Source organism: Lissotriton helveticus, chromosome 9 (genome assembly GCF_964261635.1).
Source record: "Lissotriton helveticus chromosome 9, aLisHel1.1, whole genome shotgun sequence".
Lineage (NCBI taxonomy): Eukaryota > Metazoa > Chordata > Amphibia > Caudata > Salamandridae > Lissotriton > Lissotriton helveticus.
The window spans coordinates 1,248,665,404-1,248,684,447 of record NC_136070.1 but is presented as its reverse complement, the minus strand read 5'-3'; the positions used below and the strand labels follow the sequence as shown (position 1 = coordinate 1,248,684,447).

The 19,044-nt window shown below is 44.7% G+C and overlaps 1 protein-coding gene across 1 annotated transcript in view; it reads left to right on the top strand.

The window, feature by feature from the left end:
* SLC26A6 (solute carrier family 26 member 6) overlaps positions 1–19,044 on the top strand; it is a 276,916-nt gene that overhangs the window by 232,225 nt on the left and 25,647 nt on the right. Inside the window, exons 16-17 of the mRNA XM_078662436.1 lie at positions 2,752–2,820; positions 8,523–8,705. Coding sequence (XP_078518562.1) covers positions 2,752–2,820; positions 8,523–8,705 — 252 coding nt within the window. The remainder of the gene's footprint in view (positions 1–2,751; positions 2,821–8,522; positions 8,706–19,044) is intronic.

Genomic DNA, 19,044 nt, shown 5'->3' with positions numbered 1-19,044 from the left:
TTGTGATGTTGTCAAAGTAACAAATATGTATATTTGTCAAAAATAAATCCCAATAAAGCAGTTTTTGCACATAAAGATCCTCCCATAAACGAACTTTTCACTGGACAGCTGTGTCGCTCAAAAAAAGATGTAGGAGCAGGACCTTTAATCCGCATATTTTTTGCTAGAATTTCGACACACATGAGCCATTTTTTGAGGTTCAAACTTTACTCTTTACAAAGTGTTTTTTCAACATTGCAAAATGCACGTGAAATTGATGGCTCAAGCACCTCCACTAAGGAGATTTTGAGAGTTTCTGCAATTTGTAGGTGCTGATTTCAAGTCTGTCATTGCTAGCTATCTTGGATGCAAGAAAGGTTTTTAAATGTGTCCCAAACGGAAAATATAATTTATTGCACTTTAGCTTCTCGAGTAAGTTTGACTCCACAAGTGACTTCCAAGCTTTTGTTTTGTCAGAGAAAAATCTGATACTTGATAACAAGTGCTTAATTCACATTTCATCTGCCTGATAGCCACAAGAAGTAATAAACTAAGAGCAAACTTTTGCATGTTTTCTTGCCATATAGATGTATCTATTGAGCTGCCCCACTCTACCTGGAGTCTATGGGCCTGATTTAAAATTTGGAGGACAGGGGACTCCAGCACAAAGGTTGGGCAGACCGTCACGCCCCAGTGGAAACCTTACACCAACAGCCTGGGGGGCCTAAGTTTGTCTGGGTAAGAATGTCAGACCATCCGTCTGCCCTGTCTGATGTACTTTTTTCTGTTTGAGATCACCAGGGAAAGCCTGGCAGACCTGAACTGGAAAAGAAAAATGAGGAAAATTTACAGTGTGTTAGGATTATTAGTATTTTGTTTTATAAAAAAAACAAACTCCAACTTTGGAAATTGTTTTTGTAAAAGAAAAAAGTTTGCTCAACAGTTACATTAAACGACCAGGCCGCTCAGCACACCTTAAGTGCCCTCAGGCCAGCAGAGATCTTTAACTATGGCAGGCAGTCGTCCCCCCTACTATAGATTGGGCCCAATGTCTTTATACACCTGGGAAGGAGATGAAATCAATGGCTGTTGGTCATTCAAAAATTCAATTTAAGGAGGAGACTGGAGGTTGTCTTTCAGGCTAAGATTCACTCCTTCTGAGTATTCCTTTGGTTAAAAGCAAAAAGAACAAGTGATGGACAGAATGCAGAACGATGTCATACATTCACCCCAGTACAGAGATCGGAGAATTAATCCATCGTTTTTGTTTGCTCACCATGCTATTCCAGTTTGGACCCAGCCATATGCAAATCAGTCTTGACCCTGCACCCAATGGGTACTGTCGAGCCCGAACTGCCAGGCCAGGTCCTCCCAGCACTTCGTCCATCATCTCCTTGTGTTTGCTTTATTCCTTTGGTTAGTCAGGATTGTTCATTACTAGTTGATGGTGCCAAGGAGATAATGTTGCTGATAGCTGGATGCCTTGTAAATATATCAATTTAAAATAAATAAATATATTTACCTGAAAACATTCCATACTTAAACACCAGCAAAATGGAGCCATAATGAGGACACTTCTTTGGCTGATAGCATTATTTCAACAGGGTCAAAATTAGAATGATGCAACTGGTGCATTTGCAACTGGGCATTCAAACAGGTTGGTTGAGGAGGTGAAGGGTAAATTGAGCATTCACCTTTCTAGCTATTTACCTTACGGCTACCACATGTTGTATTGTCATAATGCAAATACTCTCCAGCATTGCAGACAGATTCCCTAAAACTGCAACATCAATTACAATCTGAGTAGCCCCTACATTAGAAAAGTTAAATTTTATTAGTCAACAACACATGAAGGAGAACCAATTGTTCAATAGATGATAATATATAGCTATCTCTTGTGAATTATGACAATTCCTACTGTGGTGTGGTCTCTCGAGATACAAATGAAGGACTTAACCAGTCACACTAGATACTATTCCGTAAAATACTAGATATTGAGATTAATGACTTGCATTTTAAAGCCTAAGGATGCTATTTACAAGGGTAACTTACATGTGTGGGTAATTTACATGTGTAATTTACTCTTAGTTTTCAGTAACTACTACTTTTGATAATTCACTAAATCTCAGTGTAAAGTTACTAAAAAGTGTAGACTTGCACGCCTCAAGTACCTGAAAAAGGGTGTTGAGTTAAATTTTAGGAGTACATTACTATTGCCAAAAAAGAGGCAGTAGTAAGTCGATTACCACACATGGCCGACCACTGGTACGGTATCACCCTCCCATGGAAAATAATGGAGGTAGGAACTGAAAATAAAATCCATAGGAAGTAATGTTACACTAAATTAAAATTGTCAAAAGTGCAGGGGGGGGAGAGAAATTCAGCATTACAGATCTTAGTAGATATGGCACTGTTCTGCTCGCTCCTGCTCACGCAATGTGGTGCTGCAACTTTCGTTGAGTTTATAAATCTACCTCCAAGTGTGCTGAGTGAGGCGAGGCAGTCTACAAGCATGGTGTGGGCTGCGTGAGGCAGAAGCACTGTAAGGACACTGAACAGACAGGAAATGTGTTGAGCGAGGTAGAAGCATTGTGCATATGGTGAACTTGGGAGAAATAATGTACTCCATGGGGGGGGGGTTCAGAATGAGGGAGGAAGGCACCAGCAGATACATGCACCTGAGCCACAACCGATTACGCGATGCCCCTGCATTGGAAATAATTAAAACCAAATGCTGTTTCTGACATGTTTCTTTATCTCTTGAATCTGTAGGGGTTAGGAAAAGAGAACAATGGATATTTGGACACAGAACTGGAGCACGGTCGAAAGATCTCAGCTCAGGTAAGACTGCTGCCAATAAGGAGTGACATTTTGCTCATGCTTATCAGACCTTGATCAGCCATTGGATGAAATGTAGTGCATGGCTCTGCATTACCTGCCTTGTCCCAGTCCTTACCCACATGAGCTCTGTGTAACCAGGGAACTTATGTCGCCCATACTAGTAATATTAAAATTAGCCCCTACCAATATGGCCGTATATAGCGCCTTCCAGTACCATGACCCATAAAGGCAGGACTAACCAATATCACTTCCTGTTTTTCTCTGCAACTCTGCTCTCTTTGCAGAACACCTATATATAGTAATTCTAATCCTTTATTATTTTATTATTATGTTGATATGAAAAGTGAGCTTTTAAACTAATATGAACTGCAGATAGACCTCCACCAGTGGCCTTCCTCTGTGCCCCAGGCAAGCATTGGGGCTGTCTGGGATAGACAAAGCAGGCCAATCTTTATGTTGGGGTTATTTGTCACCATAGTTGCATCTACCACCTCCGCAGAGAGATTAGAGGCACCGTGTGATCTTAGCAGCCTTTGTTTCCAGAGCTGGGACAGCGATGCCTGACCTAGTGATGGCAGCGGTCCACTACGTTTTGGCTCGAGTCCTGGTTGCTATGGAAACAGTAAAGTGGAAAATGTTACCTATGCATTCAGCAAACAGCTCTTGGTGAGGTTAATAAGCATTAATATTGTCATGAAGGCTGCCAGCTGCTATGGAGCATCAAAAGCCCTACAGTAAAATTAGACCTTAGGGGAATAAGCTCCCCACAATGACAGAAATCAGCCAACCTCCTTTAGAGCTGCTTCAATTGAAAATTAACAAGGCAGTTCAGGCGGCCTTCCTGGCAATAGGAAGACCCCCTGCAAAGAAAGACGGGATTCTCCTGCCTAGGATTTAGACCCAGATCCCTTTGGAAAAGAGGGAGATCATAGAGGGAGATATGTCCAGAGGAGAGAATTAACAGATGCACAAGAATATTTTCCTTCTGCAACTGCAATACTGGAGAAGGATGCTGATTCTTTTCTCTCCATACACGTGTAAGAAGCCAGTTTCTCTCCTAGTCCACAAAGCGATTAGTGGGGTAATTTCAACAGAATGTGCTGCCATTGAGTAAATCAATTTCCCTAAGTTCCATTCCAAAAGATATCCCTTGGATGTTTTTCACAGGACAAGCTCTTAGTAGCTGAGAGTGTATTCACTGATGCCAGAGTTGTCCTCACAGGGAACCATTGCAGTGGATAAGCTTCTCCTCCGGATGCCACAGATAACAAGATTGTAGTAGTGAAGCAGTAGATTGTAGGGAGTTCTCACATAGCATCTAAGTGTGCTCTGAGGGCAGGTACATGTGCTATCCATTCTGATCAGCCCCTGCTACATGACTTTCAGGCACTGGCAGAAGTGCAGCTGGCCAAGGACTGTACATCACATCTTTCATTGATGAAGCAGCAGGTGAAATTCCTGTCTGATGGTTCATTTGATAAACTATGTGCAGCGGCATTGGCATCAAGATCTGCAATAGCGGCTAGACGCATATCTGGATGAGATCACGAAAAGGAGACGACTCGTAGAGACTTTGCTGAGTCATCTCTCCCTCAGTAGGGTCAACCTGTTTGGTTTTCAACTTGAGGAACCGGTTAAACACATCAGCTGAAGACTGAAAGTTACCAGTTCTTCAACTAACTAGAGGGAGAGAGTTTGGATGTTGATGGTCTTTTGGACCTCCACCTTATTCATCAAAGGATCCTGCCAGTCTTTTAATGGCACATGTCAAAGCTGGGGTGGGTCCCTCAGTGTTAAAGCTGCGTCTATGTCGTGGGAGGGAGGATTCTGCATTTCTTCAGTATCTGGCAGGCTGCAGTCACAAATTCCTGGGTTCTTTAAATTGTGGAGAGTGGTTATCATGTATACTTTCGGATCACTACAGAACATTTCTTCCAGGTGACTCCTACCCTTCACTCCCCAGATCATCAGCAATCATTGAAGAATGATATTGAGGACTTGCTTAACCATGGTGCAATGGTACAAGTTCCTTGGGCAGAAAAAGGACAGGGATGTTTTCCATTGTCCTTGGTGTAAAAGCCTTCTGGGCATGTCTGTCCAGATCTGGATTTAAAGAAAGTGAACTCTTATATCCTTACTCTTACAGAAATTCAAAACACTCACTCTCCAGGACATTATTCCCCTGGTGGCTCCAGGTATGTTTCTAGTTTCTCTGGATTAACTAGGTGCTTACTTACACATTCCCATAAGGATTCCCAAAGGTTCTATGCTCTGGAAATCCATTTCCATGTCAGACTGTTTACACACTGTCTTGCCTCAGCTCCAAGAGTTTTCACCAAGGTCCTGCCTCGATTTGTGGTATTTTATAATCTCAAGGGTTGGCAGTTTGATTTGTACTTCTTCTTTTTGTGAAATTGTGAAATTGTGAAATAGGGTATGGATTCCTGTTGGACAAGGCAAAGTTACATGTTTTTCCAGTCCAGAATCTTCTTTTCAATGGCAATATGTTCCCGACATATCTTGGTTATGGTCTTTTCCCTTCCATGTCAAAAGTCCCTGCAAGACACTGGCTGAGGGCATAAGGGTATGTGTCTGCTGCCTTACTTCTAGTCCCTTGGGCTTGCCTGCATCTCTATCCAACAATGAACCATCTGCTGCCCATTGGGATCTGAAATCATGGGATTACGAGAAACTTGATTCAATGTCCCAGACAATATATATCAAAATCTTCAATGGTGACTAAACCATTCCCATCTGGCCTGGAGCATGCCTTTGTCTCCACCCCAAGCTCTAGTTGTGACAATGGATACTAGTAGCAGTGGGTGAATGCCACATTAGGGGGAGCAGGCCACCCAAGGTCATTGGTCAGCCAAGGAACAGGAGACTTCTTCCACCTAGAAAGAACGGGTTGCAGCACACAAGGCTCTGTTATCTTTTACTACTCTTCTTCAGAATGAGTTGGTCCAGGTTCGGACAGTCAGATTACAAGGGCATAAATAAACCACTTCAGTAGAGAAGATTGTTTCAATAGCAGCAGTCTGTCTCCCGGGGATGAAGAATGGGCATGCGGACAGGCTGAAATGTGTCTTCCCATCCTCAGTGACCATGCGTCTTTCTCCTCATCTGTTTCTAGAGCGTCAGGACACAATGGCTGACCCATTCTGCATCCCAGAATAATTCATTTATCCCCAATGTTTTGCTCTCTTCGGAGTTGTCCGCAAGCTGCGCAATGGACAGAATGAGTGTTCAATGGCCCAGTGGCCTTTTTATGCCTTCCCACTATTTGCAGTGCTTAACAGAGTTCTTCACAGGATGATGGATGAGAAAGTGGAGGTTCTCTTGTTAGCCCTAGCCTGGTGTTGCAGGCCTTGGTTCCCTTTTTTACAGCAGCTATCAATTTATACTCATTGGAGTTTCCAATCTGTCCATCCATTGTAAGATCTACTTGTCTGTCGGAAAGAGCACTGCAGTGGCTGTCTCTGGTAGCTTAGACATTTAAAGCCAAAGATTAGAAGCTTTGGGTTGTTGGGGCAAGGTGGAACAGTCCTTTCAATATTCCAGAAGGCAAAGTACTTTGATGTTGTAAGCTGGGCACTGGAAGCACTTCCATTCCTGGTGCTTGACAAAGGATGGGGGTGCAGTTTGCCCCATTCTCTGAGAGCAGTAATTTCTTAAAGACTGCTTTTTTTTTTTGCGGTCTAGCCGTTAATACCCAACAACCAGAGCTATTAGAGATGAGCGTATTTCTAAAAGTTTAAAGAGAGTCTTATTCCATTCTCCAGTCCCCTCCTTGGATATAACCTCTGTATTTAATGTTCTTCAGAAAGATACTTTTGAACCTTTCCAAATAGCTTCTTTTACATTTATCACCTTATAGATTTTATTTTTAGTGCCCATATCTTCTAGGTACAGATTAGAGGAGCTCTTGTGTCCTTGTTCATTAGGTTTAAAAAAAAAAAGAAAACTACAACAATGTAGTTTAAGTTCTGGACCATCCTTTTTATATAAAGTTGCTCTGGCTTGCCATCTTTCTCAGGGTTTGGTGGTCCTGGTTTCCTTCCCTCTCCTTCATTAGAGCTTGAGGTTCTATAGCATACTTTAGATGTATGTATGTACATGGTAGTTCTGTAAGGTAACCCCAGCCAAAGGGCAGTGGAGTGCTGTACATGTTCTACATTGAGTATTTTCACTTTACCTTGAAAAGACTTCCTGTTTTTGTTAAATTTATATTTTATTGTGACTTTTGGATTGTCCAATAAGGATCATCATCCCATTACTACCACTTTGGGTAGATGGGATAAATGGCAATTTTGTTGGCTTATATAAAAGCGGTTTACTAATTCTTCTTCTCTACCAGAAGTGTAGCTTTTTCAGAGTAGGTTTCATGGGAGCCTCTCCTATATACATTTGTGCAGCAGCTACCTGGTCCTCTCTGCATACTTTCATATATAATTATCAGTTGTGTAAGGGAGATGTTTTTTTCTTTATTTGGTGCAGCTGTTGATGGGGATGCAATATCATGTTTCAGCCATCACACTTATTTGAAATGAGTGAAGCAAAAACAAATAGTTTTTCTTGCAAGTCCACCAGTGTTTGTAAATTGCAATTTTTACTGTGTTTTAGTATACATTTGTGTGATTAAAGACTGGGCCGAGGAAGATGGATGAGGCAGGTAACGCTTGGATTACTTGCTCCTTATCTTGATTTCACTGAGTAAATCTTCATCATCACAGTCCTATATTGCCACTTGTGGAGGAGAAAACATTTTAGTCCTGTTAATATAAAATAAAAATTGCAATGTTCAGAAATTTCTTGGGTCTTGGTAATAAGAAAGTGATGTGCTTTAGCCCTGACTTTGTGGGTCATATCATAGGAAGTATCTATATTTGCCATATTGGTCTAGTCTCATTTTAAAATGTACTAATATAAGTGAATATAAGTGAAGCCTGTACCCTGTTTACAAAGACCTTATGTGAGTAAGGACCGGTCCAAGGAAGACTGTAACTCAGAGGAATGAAGACTACCAGTAAGTAATCCAAACATCATGTTGCATAATGGCACCACCACCTATTCCACATTTCTTAATAGTGTATTTACTTAAATCCCCGTAGCTCTGTCAATTGTGTATCCAATTATTGTACGGGTGTGCAGACATAACAAGTGTAAAGTGACAAAGGAAATTAAATACTGGAGACAATTTAACAAAATGATCATAGGCAACGTTCCGAGTTCTAAAATCTGAAAAAATGTTTCCAACACTATTGTTGATTTGCAATTTTCAATAGCACAGACTTGGCCCATGTGCATTAGAGTTGCACGTGCTTTACATGAGAGCCAGACATTGCATGTCATAGGTTAAGGCATAAAGAGATTAAATGATTTGTCCTGAATCACAGAACGTTGAACCAAGGCTGGGCTTCAAATCTGGTTCCCCAGTTCCAAGTAAGGAGCTTCAGCCCTTAGGCCTCATCTCCTAACAATGTACATATCAATCCAATCTCTGCTTAATGGAGAATCAGACTGATGTGGCCCTTCCTAATGAAGAACATTGGTTCCCAAAGCCAAAGAGTATACACCAAACAGGGTAATGCACACCTTGGAGAATGTCGAGTCATAGCTTATCATTCTAATTATCCTTCACTGCCAGAAGATGATTTTGTGTGGTTCTTCATCTACATCAAGGGTTGTTTCTCTTTTCTCAGGAGAATGAATCTGGGATATCCGCAATAAGTCTTGGCAGAGATCAAGAACTCAGCATCCAAGAGCAACCCAAAGAGCCAACACTGCAATCACTCGGTCTGATGAAGCCCCACTTCCACTCTCTCATCCTGGACTTCACCACCGTCAACTTTGTGGACACCGCCTGCATTAAAGTCTTAAAAAATGTAAGAAATAATGATGTGGGAATTAACAAATTGTTGTACTACCTTTAAAACTGAAGTTATCCAGAAGGGTCCACCTAGACGACCTGTTGGATAAAACACAAAGAGCGAATTGTTCTTTCTTTGTAGATTATATGCACCACTATTTACCAGGGAGGCACCAGAGAGACATGGTTAATATTGATTACAGTAACACAATATGGCTGAAGGTATTTTCAAGAATAAGATGTACATTAGGTGTGAGAAGGCACACACAACTTCCAAACAAGGTACTGCAACTTGTAATCCCACAGAGCATCAATGTGAGGCTAAACAAGAGCTGCTTCCAACACCTATTTTGGGTCCAGTTTTGACTGATTCAAGTGCTGCTAATAGATTTGTCTTTTATGAACAATCTGATTCCCATATTAATAAAGGTTATGCAACCTTGAATGTATTAGAAGGTTTGAGGTGGTCATCTATCCTAAAAGGGGACCCTCAGGGGACACAGGGATCCTATTTCGTTGACTCTTCTAAACTTGATGATATCCACAACAATTAATGCTTATCATGCTGACTCTAATGCAAATCAACTTTGAGGGCAAGTTTAAGGCACTTGTTTTGCTTAATACACAACTAGTTAAACACATTGACCCATTAGAAGCTATTAGACATAATGAGAATGTTGGCTCAAAAGCTGTTTGAAGGGTGTTTTTGGCTGACCTATGTACCACTGTTTGCTTATCGAAACTGAAGTATCACAGTCCCTAGAGATGGACTACCCTGAGGTGTCTAATGTTTACGTCTGTCGTGGACCTATGATAGTTTATAAAATGGAAAAATTATAAGGCAAAATAGAATAATCTTTGCCTAATATTAGGTCCACTATTATATCTTCTAAGGAGTGAAAACATAATTTTTTCAATCTTTAGAAGATATAATAGTGGACCTAATGTTAGGCAAAGATTATGGCGTTGTGGGATTGTTACTCAGTCTATTTGTTCAGTGGCCTACAAAGAAAGATCTTGTTCCTGATTCTTGGCTATTTTTTAAGCTTATTCTAAACAAACATTGGCAAAGCAAATAGGGATTGCCTACACAAGGCACAGGCATTGTTAATGTTTTAGCCATCTTGTACAGCTGCGCGGATAATGTGCAGCTTAGTTGAAAGTTAAAAAGCAAAGTGGTATGATGAGGCCAGCAAGCAGCACAGGCAACAATAGAGGGAGGTCAGGTAAGCAACACGGCCGAAAATTATATTATGAAGGCATTTTGGGCAACAATAGAAGGAGAGAGGGCAAGCAAAATGGGCAACAACAGAAGGATGGGACTTGGGTGGGAGCAGCACAGAAGGAGAGTGAGGGTGGAGGCAAGCAACAAGGGCAACAATGGAAGGAGTGAGGTAGATGGGGCAAGCAACAAGGCAACAATGGAAGGAGTGAGGTAGATGGGGCAAGCAACAAGGACAACAACAGAAGAAGGGATGCAGGCGAGAACAAGCATCACCAAGCACAACTAATGGATGGAGAATGGGGTGGCCAAGCAACACAGAAAACAGCGGAGGGGGGGTGGGTAAGCAACCTGGACAACAATAGAGTGAGCAAAACTGGGTGGGAGCAAGCAACATGGCAATGGAGGGAGAAAGGGTGGGTGGGGGTAAGAAGATGGACAGCAGAGGGTGAAAAAGGATACGAGGGAGTCAGCTGAAAAAGATGCGGTGTGGTCGAGTGCCTAAGCACAAACAAAAAGGGAGAGATGACAAAAAAAAGCAATGGAAGGACACAAGTAATGTGACCATGGTCCAGGGCCAGGTAAGGGACAACATATATAGAAGAAGGAAGCCTATGTCAGCTGGCCAATAAGAAGTGAGAAAATGAGAGTGACTGTGAAGCAGGTCATTGGTAAGCAATGGACAGTCTCTAAGAGTCCTGATAGAAAACAGAAGGTCTTGAAAAGACAGCAGATGCCCTGTCTAGGAAAGACCTAAAAGGGAGATTGAACTAACCCTGCCAAATATCAATTAATCTCCCTATTGGACCCTAAATCCCAAACATTTGCTAGCACTATATCATAATTAAGGGCGTGTTGAATTTGCATAGTTTGCTTTCATGTAATTATTCAAAAGTTCAGCAAAATTCTATCAAATTACACATTATTACACAAAATGCAAATCTGGGAAAGGGCCAGAATGCGATGTATTTAACATTATATGGCGCATTCCTGTCTTTTCCTTGCAGTGGCGCACAATGTGCTGCCTAGCGCCAACAAAGGCAGCCTTGCACCATCATGCAAGGGGGCCTGCATTGGATGCAGGATTGTTTTATGTAAGAAGGACCACCGTCCTGCACAAAAACAAACCCCTGGGGCATTTTCTTCTTTTTATGTGTGCTGCTGTTACACCTGGTATCCTTGGCGTAGTTTCCCCTGACTTTTAATCTTCTGACCTCCTGTGTTGCTAACTTAGGGGTCGATTATGATGGCGGACGGACTTGCGTCCGTCCGCCACCCTGAGTAAGAGGGACCGTCCGCATGGGCAGCGGCGGTCCCTCCATGGCAATTAGGATGGGACCGCCACCCTGGCGGTCACATCCTGTATTTTTTACTTTGCGGCGGGTGCTGCTTGAAGCAGCACCCGCCGCAATGTAAAAAATGACAACAGTGCATTTGCATACACAAAGCGGCAGGCACCGCGCAGTGCCTGCCGCTTCGTGCACGCAAAGGCAGGGGGGTACCATAGGTACCCCCCATGTGCACCCCCCACCCCCCTTTCACCCCTGGGGGCCCGCAACGGGCCCCCAAACAAAAGCCCGTATGCCTTTCCACGGCGGAAATGCCGCCGTGGAAAGGCATGGAACAGCAGACATCCTAATATGCCTGGCGGTGTCTGATAGACACCGCCAGACATGTTAGAGCTTTTCCGCCGCGGTCAGAAGGCGACCGCGGCGGAAAAGCGGCGCACGGTCTTCCTGACCCCCCAGCCATCCTAATCTGGCGGGGGGTCTTTGAAGTCTCCGCAGTGGTTTTTCCGCATCCTCCGGGCCGGCGGATACTTACGTCGGCCCGGAGGATGCGGAAAAACCGGTATCATAATCGGCCCCTATGTTTTTGCTGGCTTTATTATTATTTTTTTTTAAACAAACAGAAAATTAAGTTTACTGTTTCTGGATCTACAATTTAGATTCACAATGTATGGTGAAGTCGTATTTTAAATTGTAAGTCTGAAAATGCTACTTTTAGAAAGTTTCCATAATGGCACACTACTTGTGCACCCACCTGTTGCACTGCTGAATGAGGAATATTTCCTTTCGTTAAACCACTTCATCCTAAGTTCTACCATATTTCAACCTTTGTGTACCAGCCTTTTTTTCTTATCCATATTTATCAGTCTTTCTGCCCAATTACATCACTCCAGAGACAGCTTGATTGCACCTTAATTTTTTATTCAAAGTTTCAACTGACTCCTGCATACCCATCCAGGATTTCAACAGTGGCATGTGAAGGAACAATCAGATTTCAAAATGGGCTCATTTCGTTACAGCCAAAGCATTTAGAGCCACATGACTCTTCGTCAGGGGTCACTGAAAAAATACAATAAAAAGGAAGCTCAATTGACTGCGCAATACAAACTTACTGTAAACCAAAATTACTTAATTACTTAAACTCCCAATGCCCCCACCCTCATCTTCCCCCACTACCACCACACATCAACTCCCTGAAAACCCTTGTACTTCAACTAAATATTAATCCTGCCCTCTGCGTGCTAAACCCCACCTAACTACAGAAATATGTCACACTGAATTTACAACCAAAACAATACTTGAATTACAAAAACTGTGCCCACTCCCAATGCCCCCACTCTCACCTCAACCAGTGTTTAAACTAAATTGCCCTAATTGCCCTGATTTAATCTTAACACAACACCACCTCCACTATGAGTTCACCTTCCCCGTAAACCATATCCCCTCGACAAACTACCTATGAGTACTCGAACTGGCAGCCTTCGTTCATCTTACTTTGATCTTATGTATTCACTAACTGCCGATCGGACCGTTACCTAAAGTGTCCTCGTCCACACGTATCCAACCACCCTAAGTGACTCATTAAATTAACTCAATCCATGTCCCCCAAACCCTCCTATAAGTGTGTTCTCTTCTGCTAACTCAAATACCCAATGCCCAGCGAGTGATACTGAGACCTGAGAATACTTTGGGCAACATCTCCAGCACCCCCAAAAAAGTGTTGCTCTGTACTGAAGAAGGACAAATATCCTGAAACATGTGTCTAGAGATACCTAGCACTGGCTGCTCCAACAAGGGTGAAAAACTAAAGCCTGACACTGAAGAAAGTGTTATAATGCACTGCATTTATTATGATGCATCGGGCGAACTGAGTGCTGGAGTGTGAGGCAGTGTGCGCCCACCCCCTCCTATATGAAAAAGTTCTAAAGGTGGATTGTGGTGGGTGTGGCTGAATTTATGCCAAATTTATACATTCTGGAAATGTACCTTGCTATCCTTGAGGTGTTGGTGTACACTCTGCCTCAAAGTTAACAACTACACTGCTTTTTTTATAGAAGAAACACATTCTCAATCCTCTTAAGGGCTAGTTGACACCAATCTAAAATCGCTGATGGACAGGAAATAATGATGGATTGCGTTGGGTTCTTTTGTGTAGATGGTTCCGTCTCCTGGTGCTGGGCTTTATTTGATTTGAAAATTGATCTCAAGGATTAGCAATTACAGGGCCTTATAAACTGGGAAGAAGTAGTAATTAGCCATTCACTCAAGAGTGACTTACATGCCATGCCTTGGAAAAGTACTAAAGTGCATCATCGTTGGAGCTCACCCTATCGTATGCACATCCTCAAGAACACAGTCCCTGGATCTTAGCTATAAGGTACACACTGTGAACATACAAAACACACCGCATGGAATTAACTACCCCTACCAAATCAAGGCCCTTTCTGGACATTTACATGAAAATTAACACCTGCAAATTCAGAGCCACATTGACCAGCTAGCTCCAAGAGGCCATGGGGCATATTCTCAAGGACTTGTCGCCGAGTTATTGGCACTTTATCACAGCCAAAGTGGCGATAAAATTATCGCCCCATTTACAAATGTGCTACAAGCCCATATCACCAGTTTACCTGCGATAGCAGCCACAAACAATATCGCCACAGATGACCCCGGCAACTAACGCTAATGATATGCAGAGTCGGCATTCCTGTACAAAAAGCAGCAAAAACACCACTCCACAACATTCTCAACAACCAACCAGATCAGCGATAAGATCCCAAAACAGGCTATAAGGTATGTTAGCAGCATGTATTTAACACCTGCTTTTACCTGGTGTAAAGTCGGACGACAACATGCACCATAAAAGGGAGCCCAGCCCAGAGCCACACCAGAAGAACAACAGATGCCATGGAGCTACTGATCATGCAGCTCGGAGCCCTAAGAGGGCCACAACACCCACCGCCACCACCACATTTAGAACTGAGTCTTGATATCCTGATGGCTGAATTCATATGTTCATGGGACGTTTGTTATCACTGTACTCCCTTTGATGTGGTGCCACCAACTCTGTGCATAGCATTCTAACCACACATGTCTGTGGTCCCTTGCTGACTACTGCCTCGGGCCCACACTGCAGTCCAGTATGTCACACATTTGGAACTGAGTCTTGATTTCTCAATGGCAGAGTTCATATCATTGCATGCAAGCAGAGGTGTAAGAGGAAGACGCGTTTCAGTCCGGAGGAAAAAAGGATAATTGTCACGGAGGTGATTGAAAACTACCAACAACTGCTCTGGTGTCACTAACTCTGTGTATCGCAAGCCAACGACACGTGGCTGTGTGCCCCTGCTGTCCGCTACCCAAGGCCTACACTGCGGTCGAATAGGTTACACATGTGGAACTGAGCCTTGATTTATTCATGATAGAGTTTATATCACTGTACAGGCCTCATCGCAGACAGCATACCCTTTCAGCTCCAGTGCCACTAAGTCTGTCCCCCGACATACATGGACACTCACTGGTTGAACTTTGGGGGCATCTGAGTATATGGCCTGGGAGTTGTTCTCATCTTCATGTAGCTGATACTGACGTGGTGGTAAAAATGAGTCTGTAGCATTCATCTCCTCCATATTGCCTGTTTCTGCTTGCTTCTGCCCTCTGCATTGTGCCCTCGAAGAACACATTCCACTGTCCCCCACATCCCTTCGCGACATTCACCTTGGACATCGACGAGGACCCGCTCAGGTCGTGTGGCTCAACCTCAGTGTACCGCAAGTCACCGTCCCGTGGTGGTGTGCCTGTGCCAGCCGCAGTGAATCCAGGGCCACTAACTCTGTGCAGCCCAAGTCATGGATCCTTGCTGTGTGAACTTTGAACTTCTTATTGCCTGATCACTGTTGTAAAAAATTTAAATGTAAATCCAGTACTTGTATAGCGCACAAATCACCCCCGAAGGGGTATCTCGGCACTGGGGGCCGTTGGGAAAATTAAGCGAGCTATTGCCCAGAGTCGCATGGTGCTGGGCAGACCCCTGCCGCCGGACCCAGGGATCGAACCGTGATCCCCAGCATCCGTCGCCCTGGCCGCGGCGCCACACCTCTCCCCAGCCAGCACCAACCAGCCCATAAGGGGTAGCTTACACTGACCCCACCCATCCAGCACAGTCATCACTGGACATGTGACCCTGGCAATAAACGGGGCTGGGCTCACGTGCCTGTAGCCAGTCCCACAAACTATCTAAGTGTGTCCGTGTGGTCATTATGTATGCATGAGGGCCCTGGGTCCTACCACATTACATTGTGCTGTGTACAGCGGACGCAACCATGTCACCTCAGGCAGTGGGGTAGACCTGGGACATGTAGCAGTGTCGTACCCTCCTGGAAGCATAAGCAGTGTGAACTGGCATACGACAGGCAAGCGTAGGGGTGTGGTTGATCATCCCGGGGCTCTGGGCGTGGTTAAGTTTTGGCCTAGCAAGGAAGTAACCAATGCGTGTGTCTCTGTTGTAGTGTCAGCGCCACCCGTCCCACAATGGACAATGTTGCATGTAGCATGCACCCGGAGTGCATGCTCAGCCAAAGGGGTAAATGAGGGGGCGCAAGCCCGCTCGGGTCAGGGCTCATACATGTCAACTGTTGTGTGTGTCGCTATTACCGCTGCATAAGCCAAGGTCTACCCTCAACTGCATGTAGAGTTCAGCCAGGCAGGTGCTCTACGTCTGTGTCAGCCCTATCCTTACCACAGGCCTACACACACATGGTACCCCAACTTCAGCACAGAACATCACAGTGTCGTTGTCAGGCTTGTGGACATGCGCAGACAGGCATGACAATGGTGTGCCGTAGGGGTGCAAGTGATGCAACTGCGCTACGCACACTAGTAAATAGGCCGGGGGGGATGGAGAAGCAGCAATGAGGCTACTTAATACACATTGATGCTGCTCATGTGCTTCAAGCAGTGTGAAACAGGAATCACTAAGTCACACATATCACACACCAATGTACCAGTGAGCCTGCCAACACATCATGCAGAACCAACTTTTGACTCATGTCTCTCTGCACTGTCACAGGTGATCAAGGATATGCACTCTGCGCTTGGATGATGACACCCCTCCGAGCCCCGAGCGCACAGGCCCAGAGGCAGTACAATTTGGCCCACAAACGCACCTGGGGCATCGTGGAACGCACATTTGGCGTGTTGAAGTCACATTTCAGGTGCCTGGACATCACAGGTGGAAGGCTCCTGCACAGCCCAGAAATTGTGTGCAAGATGATCGTTGCATGTTGTGTGTTGCACAACATATGTGTACGCACCAATGCTCATGGATCCAAGTGGCAGATGCACCGCGCGATGATGATGAAGATGAGGCAGGTGGACCACACCCCACTGCAGCCGCAGCAGGAATAGCCCTTAGGAACACCATCATTGGCAATTTCTTCACATTAGCACGTCACATTGTGACAGTCGTTAGCAATCATGGGACAGTACAAAATGACCACAGGCCCAGCATGTGGAAATAAATGCATTACAACACACATTGTCTTGGTGCATGTCACTCATCTGTACAAGCATATCACTCAGACATGTGTAAGTGCAACATTTAGTGCTAACAGTTTCATGATGATTTGATAATAGATGGTGGGTGTGTCACCTCTGTACAGAAAGGCTGTTTAGTGTGCCACGTATTCGAAATGCCATTTCTGTGTTTCACAGATAGTACAGTATCCCACTCTTCGGCGTTTCACATGTGTCCCACATCATTACATACTGGCTGTCATTTGTGACCTACAAGTGGTAACAGGGCTTCTTTTGGGGTCACATTTGTACCACCATGATGCAGGGATGCACCCTGTGCAGGGCCGGACTGGTGCTTTCGGGCACCGGGCAATCCCCCGGTCGGCTGGAGGGGTTGGAGGCCGGTTTTGAGTCAGGAGGGGGCCGGTTTTGTGAGTGAGGGCCGATTTTCGTTTTCGGTCCGTCCGTCACAGGCCAAGCGTCAGCATCAGTGTGTCAGTGTCAGTCGTGTTGTGACTGCCTGCAGCGCCGCCCATGCTACAGCGCCACGCAGCAGCAAGAAGCCTGGGGCCTTATTTATGAAGGCCTTGCGCCGCCGGTGCGTCACTTTTAAAATGGGAAAAAGTGACGCACCGGCGGCGCAAGGTCTTCATAAATAAGGCCCCTGATCACAAGCAGCAACCTAAAAAAAAGCGCGGAAGAAGCGTTTCAGGAGGGAGGAGGGACCGAGGGAGGTGCCTGTGCGCAGCGCGCAGTCATGCCCTGCCTCCTCCGGCGCGTCTGCGCGCCTAGGGTGCCCCTCCGCATGCGCATTGCATTGTGGGCAAAAGAACTGCGCAGTCATCACGACGAGAGAGTCAGCCAGCCCTGAAAGGACCTCACTGGAGCGGGAGCGGCCATAATTTAATTATTACTGAGGTGAGAGAGACAGGTCGACAAACACATTTGAGAGACATTGTGCGGGAGACAGGCCCCAGCTGACTGACGGGAGACTCTGGAGCTTTAGGAGCTGTGAGAACAGCTGAGACGAAGCGCTACACGTTGCAGCCTTAGGGTCAAGGCCAAAGTGGGACGCAAACCAGCCCCACAGCACCGTAAAAGTGACCCCCTGCCTCTCCGGTGGGGCTGGGAGCGTTATCTCTCCCTCGACTTTTTATTTTAGAAACAACAAGGTCTAAACAGCGCATATTATATCACCGTTTCTAAACTCGATTGGCTAAATGTGTCATGATTTACAGACAGGTCTGAATGAAATATAAGGAAATATTTCAATGCTCCCGGCTGCGCAGTACCTGGAAGAAATATTTTTCCTCAGCAGCAAATCAAGTTTGTGCTTCTAGACAGAGCCAGAGAGCAAAGCAATCTGTGTGCGCAGCAGGCAGACGGTTGTGCCTGGGAAGACACTGTGTTTATCTGGTGCCTTTCCTATCAAGTGCAGTGTCTAACTGGTGCAGTGCCTATCTGGTGCAGTGCCTATCTTGTTCAGTGTCTATCTGGTTCCTTTCCTTTCAAGTGCAGTGCCTATCTGGTGCAGTGCCTATCTGGTTCCGTGTCTATCTGGTGCCTTTCCTATCAAGTGCAGTGCCTATCTGGTGCAGTGCCTATCTGGTTCCGTGTCTATCTGGTGCATTTCCTATCCGGTGCAGTGCCTATCTAGTGCAGTGCCTATTCGGTGCATTGCTTACATAGTACAGTGCCTATCTGGTACAACGCCTGTATGGTGCAGTGCCAATCTGGTGCAGTGCCTATGTGATACACTGCTTACATAGTACAGTGCCTATCAATCCATGTCCAGAATACTCCAAGGAGCTCTTGCTGTCCTTATTGCTGTCCATTGAACCATTAAAGTATTGAGTAGTGGCCAGACCTTTATCCAGAGCCAGCTCTAGGGTGGTGCGACTGGTGCAACAGGGGGTATCATGTTTGCAAGTATATCATGGTTTGAAAAGCACCTGTTGCCGCGTTTCTGGCCTCCAGCAATTTTCAGGCAACGAAAAATGGCAAGATAACACTGGTGATTAATGTTATTTCTAGAGAAAGATTGGAGGTTTGTCTAGTGGAAGTTTTGACTCAAATCAAATCAAAATTAAAACAAGCTTTATTCGATTTAAACGCTTAAATCATAAAAGCATAATACTTAAAAGAATAGGATCATATGTGATGAATCCATTAGATTACAAGTTATGACTCATGGTAAGGTAGCACGGTGAGTTAATATGCCTGCTGCAAAGAACATGCACCATGCAGATCACAGAGTGCCTATAATGTAAATAAGTCCGTGGGTTACTGCTTTTGAGAGATCCTATTGTTACTTGTTGAGTAAACTCTCA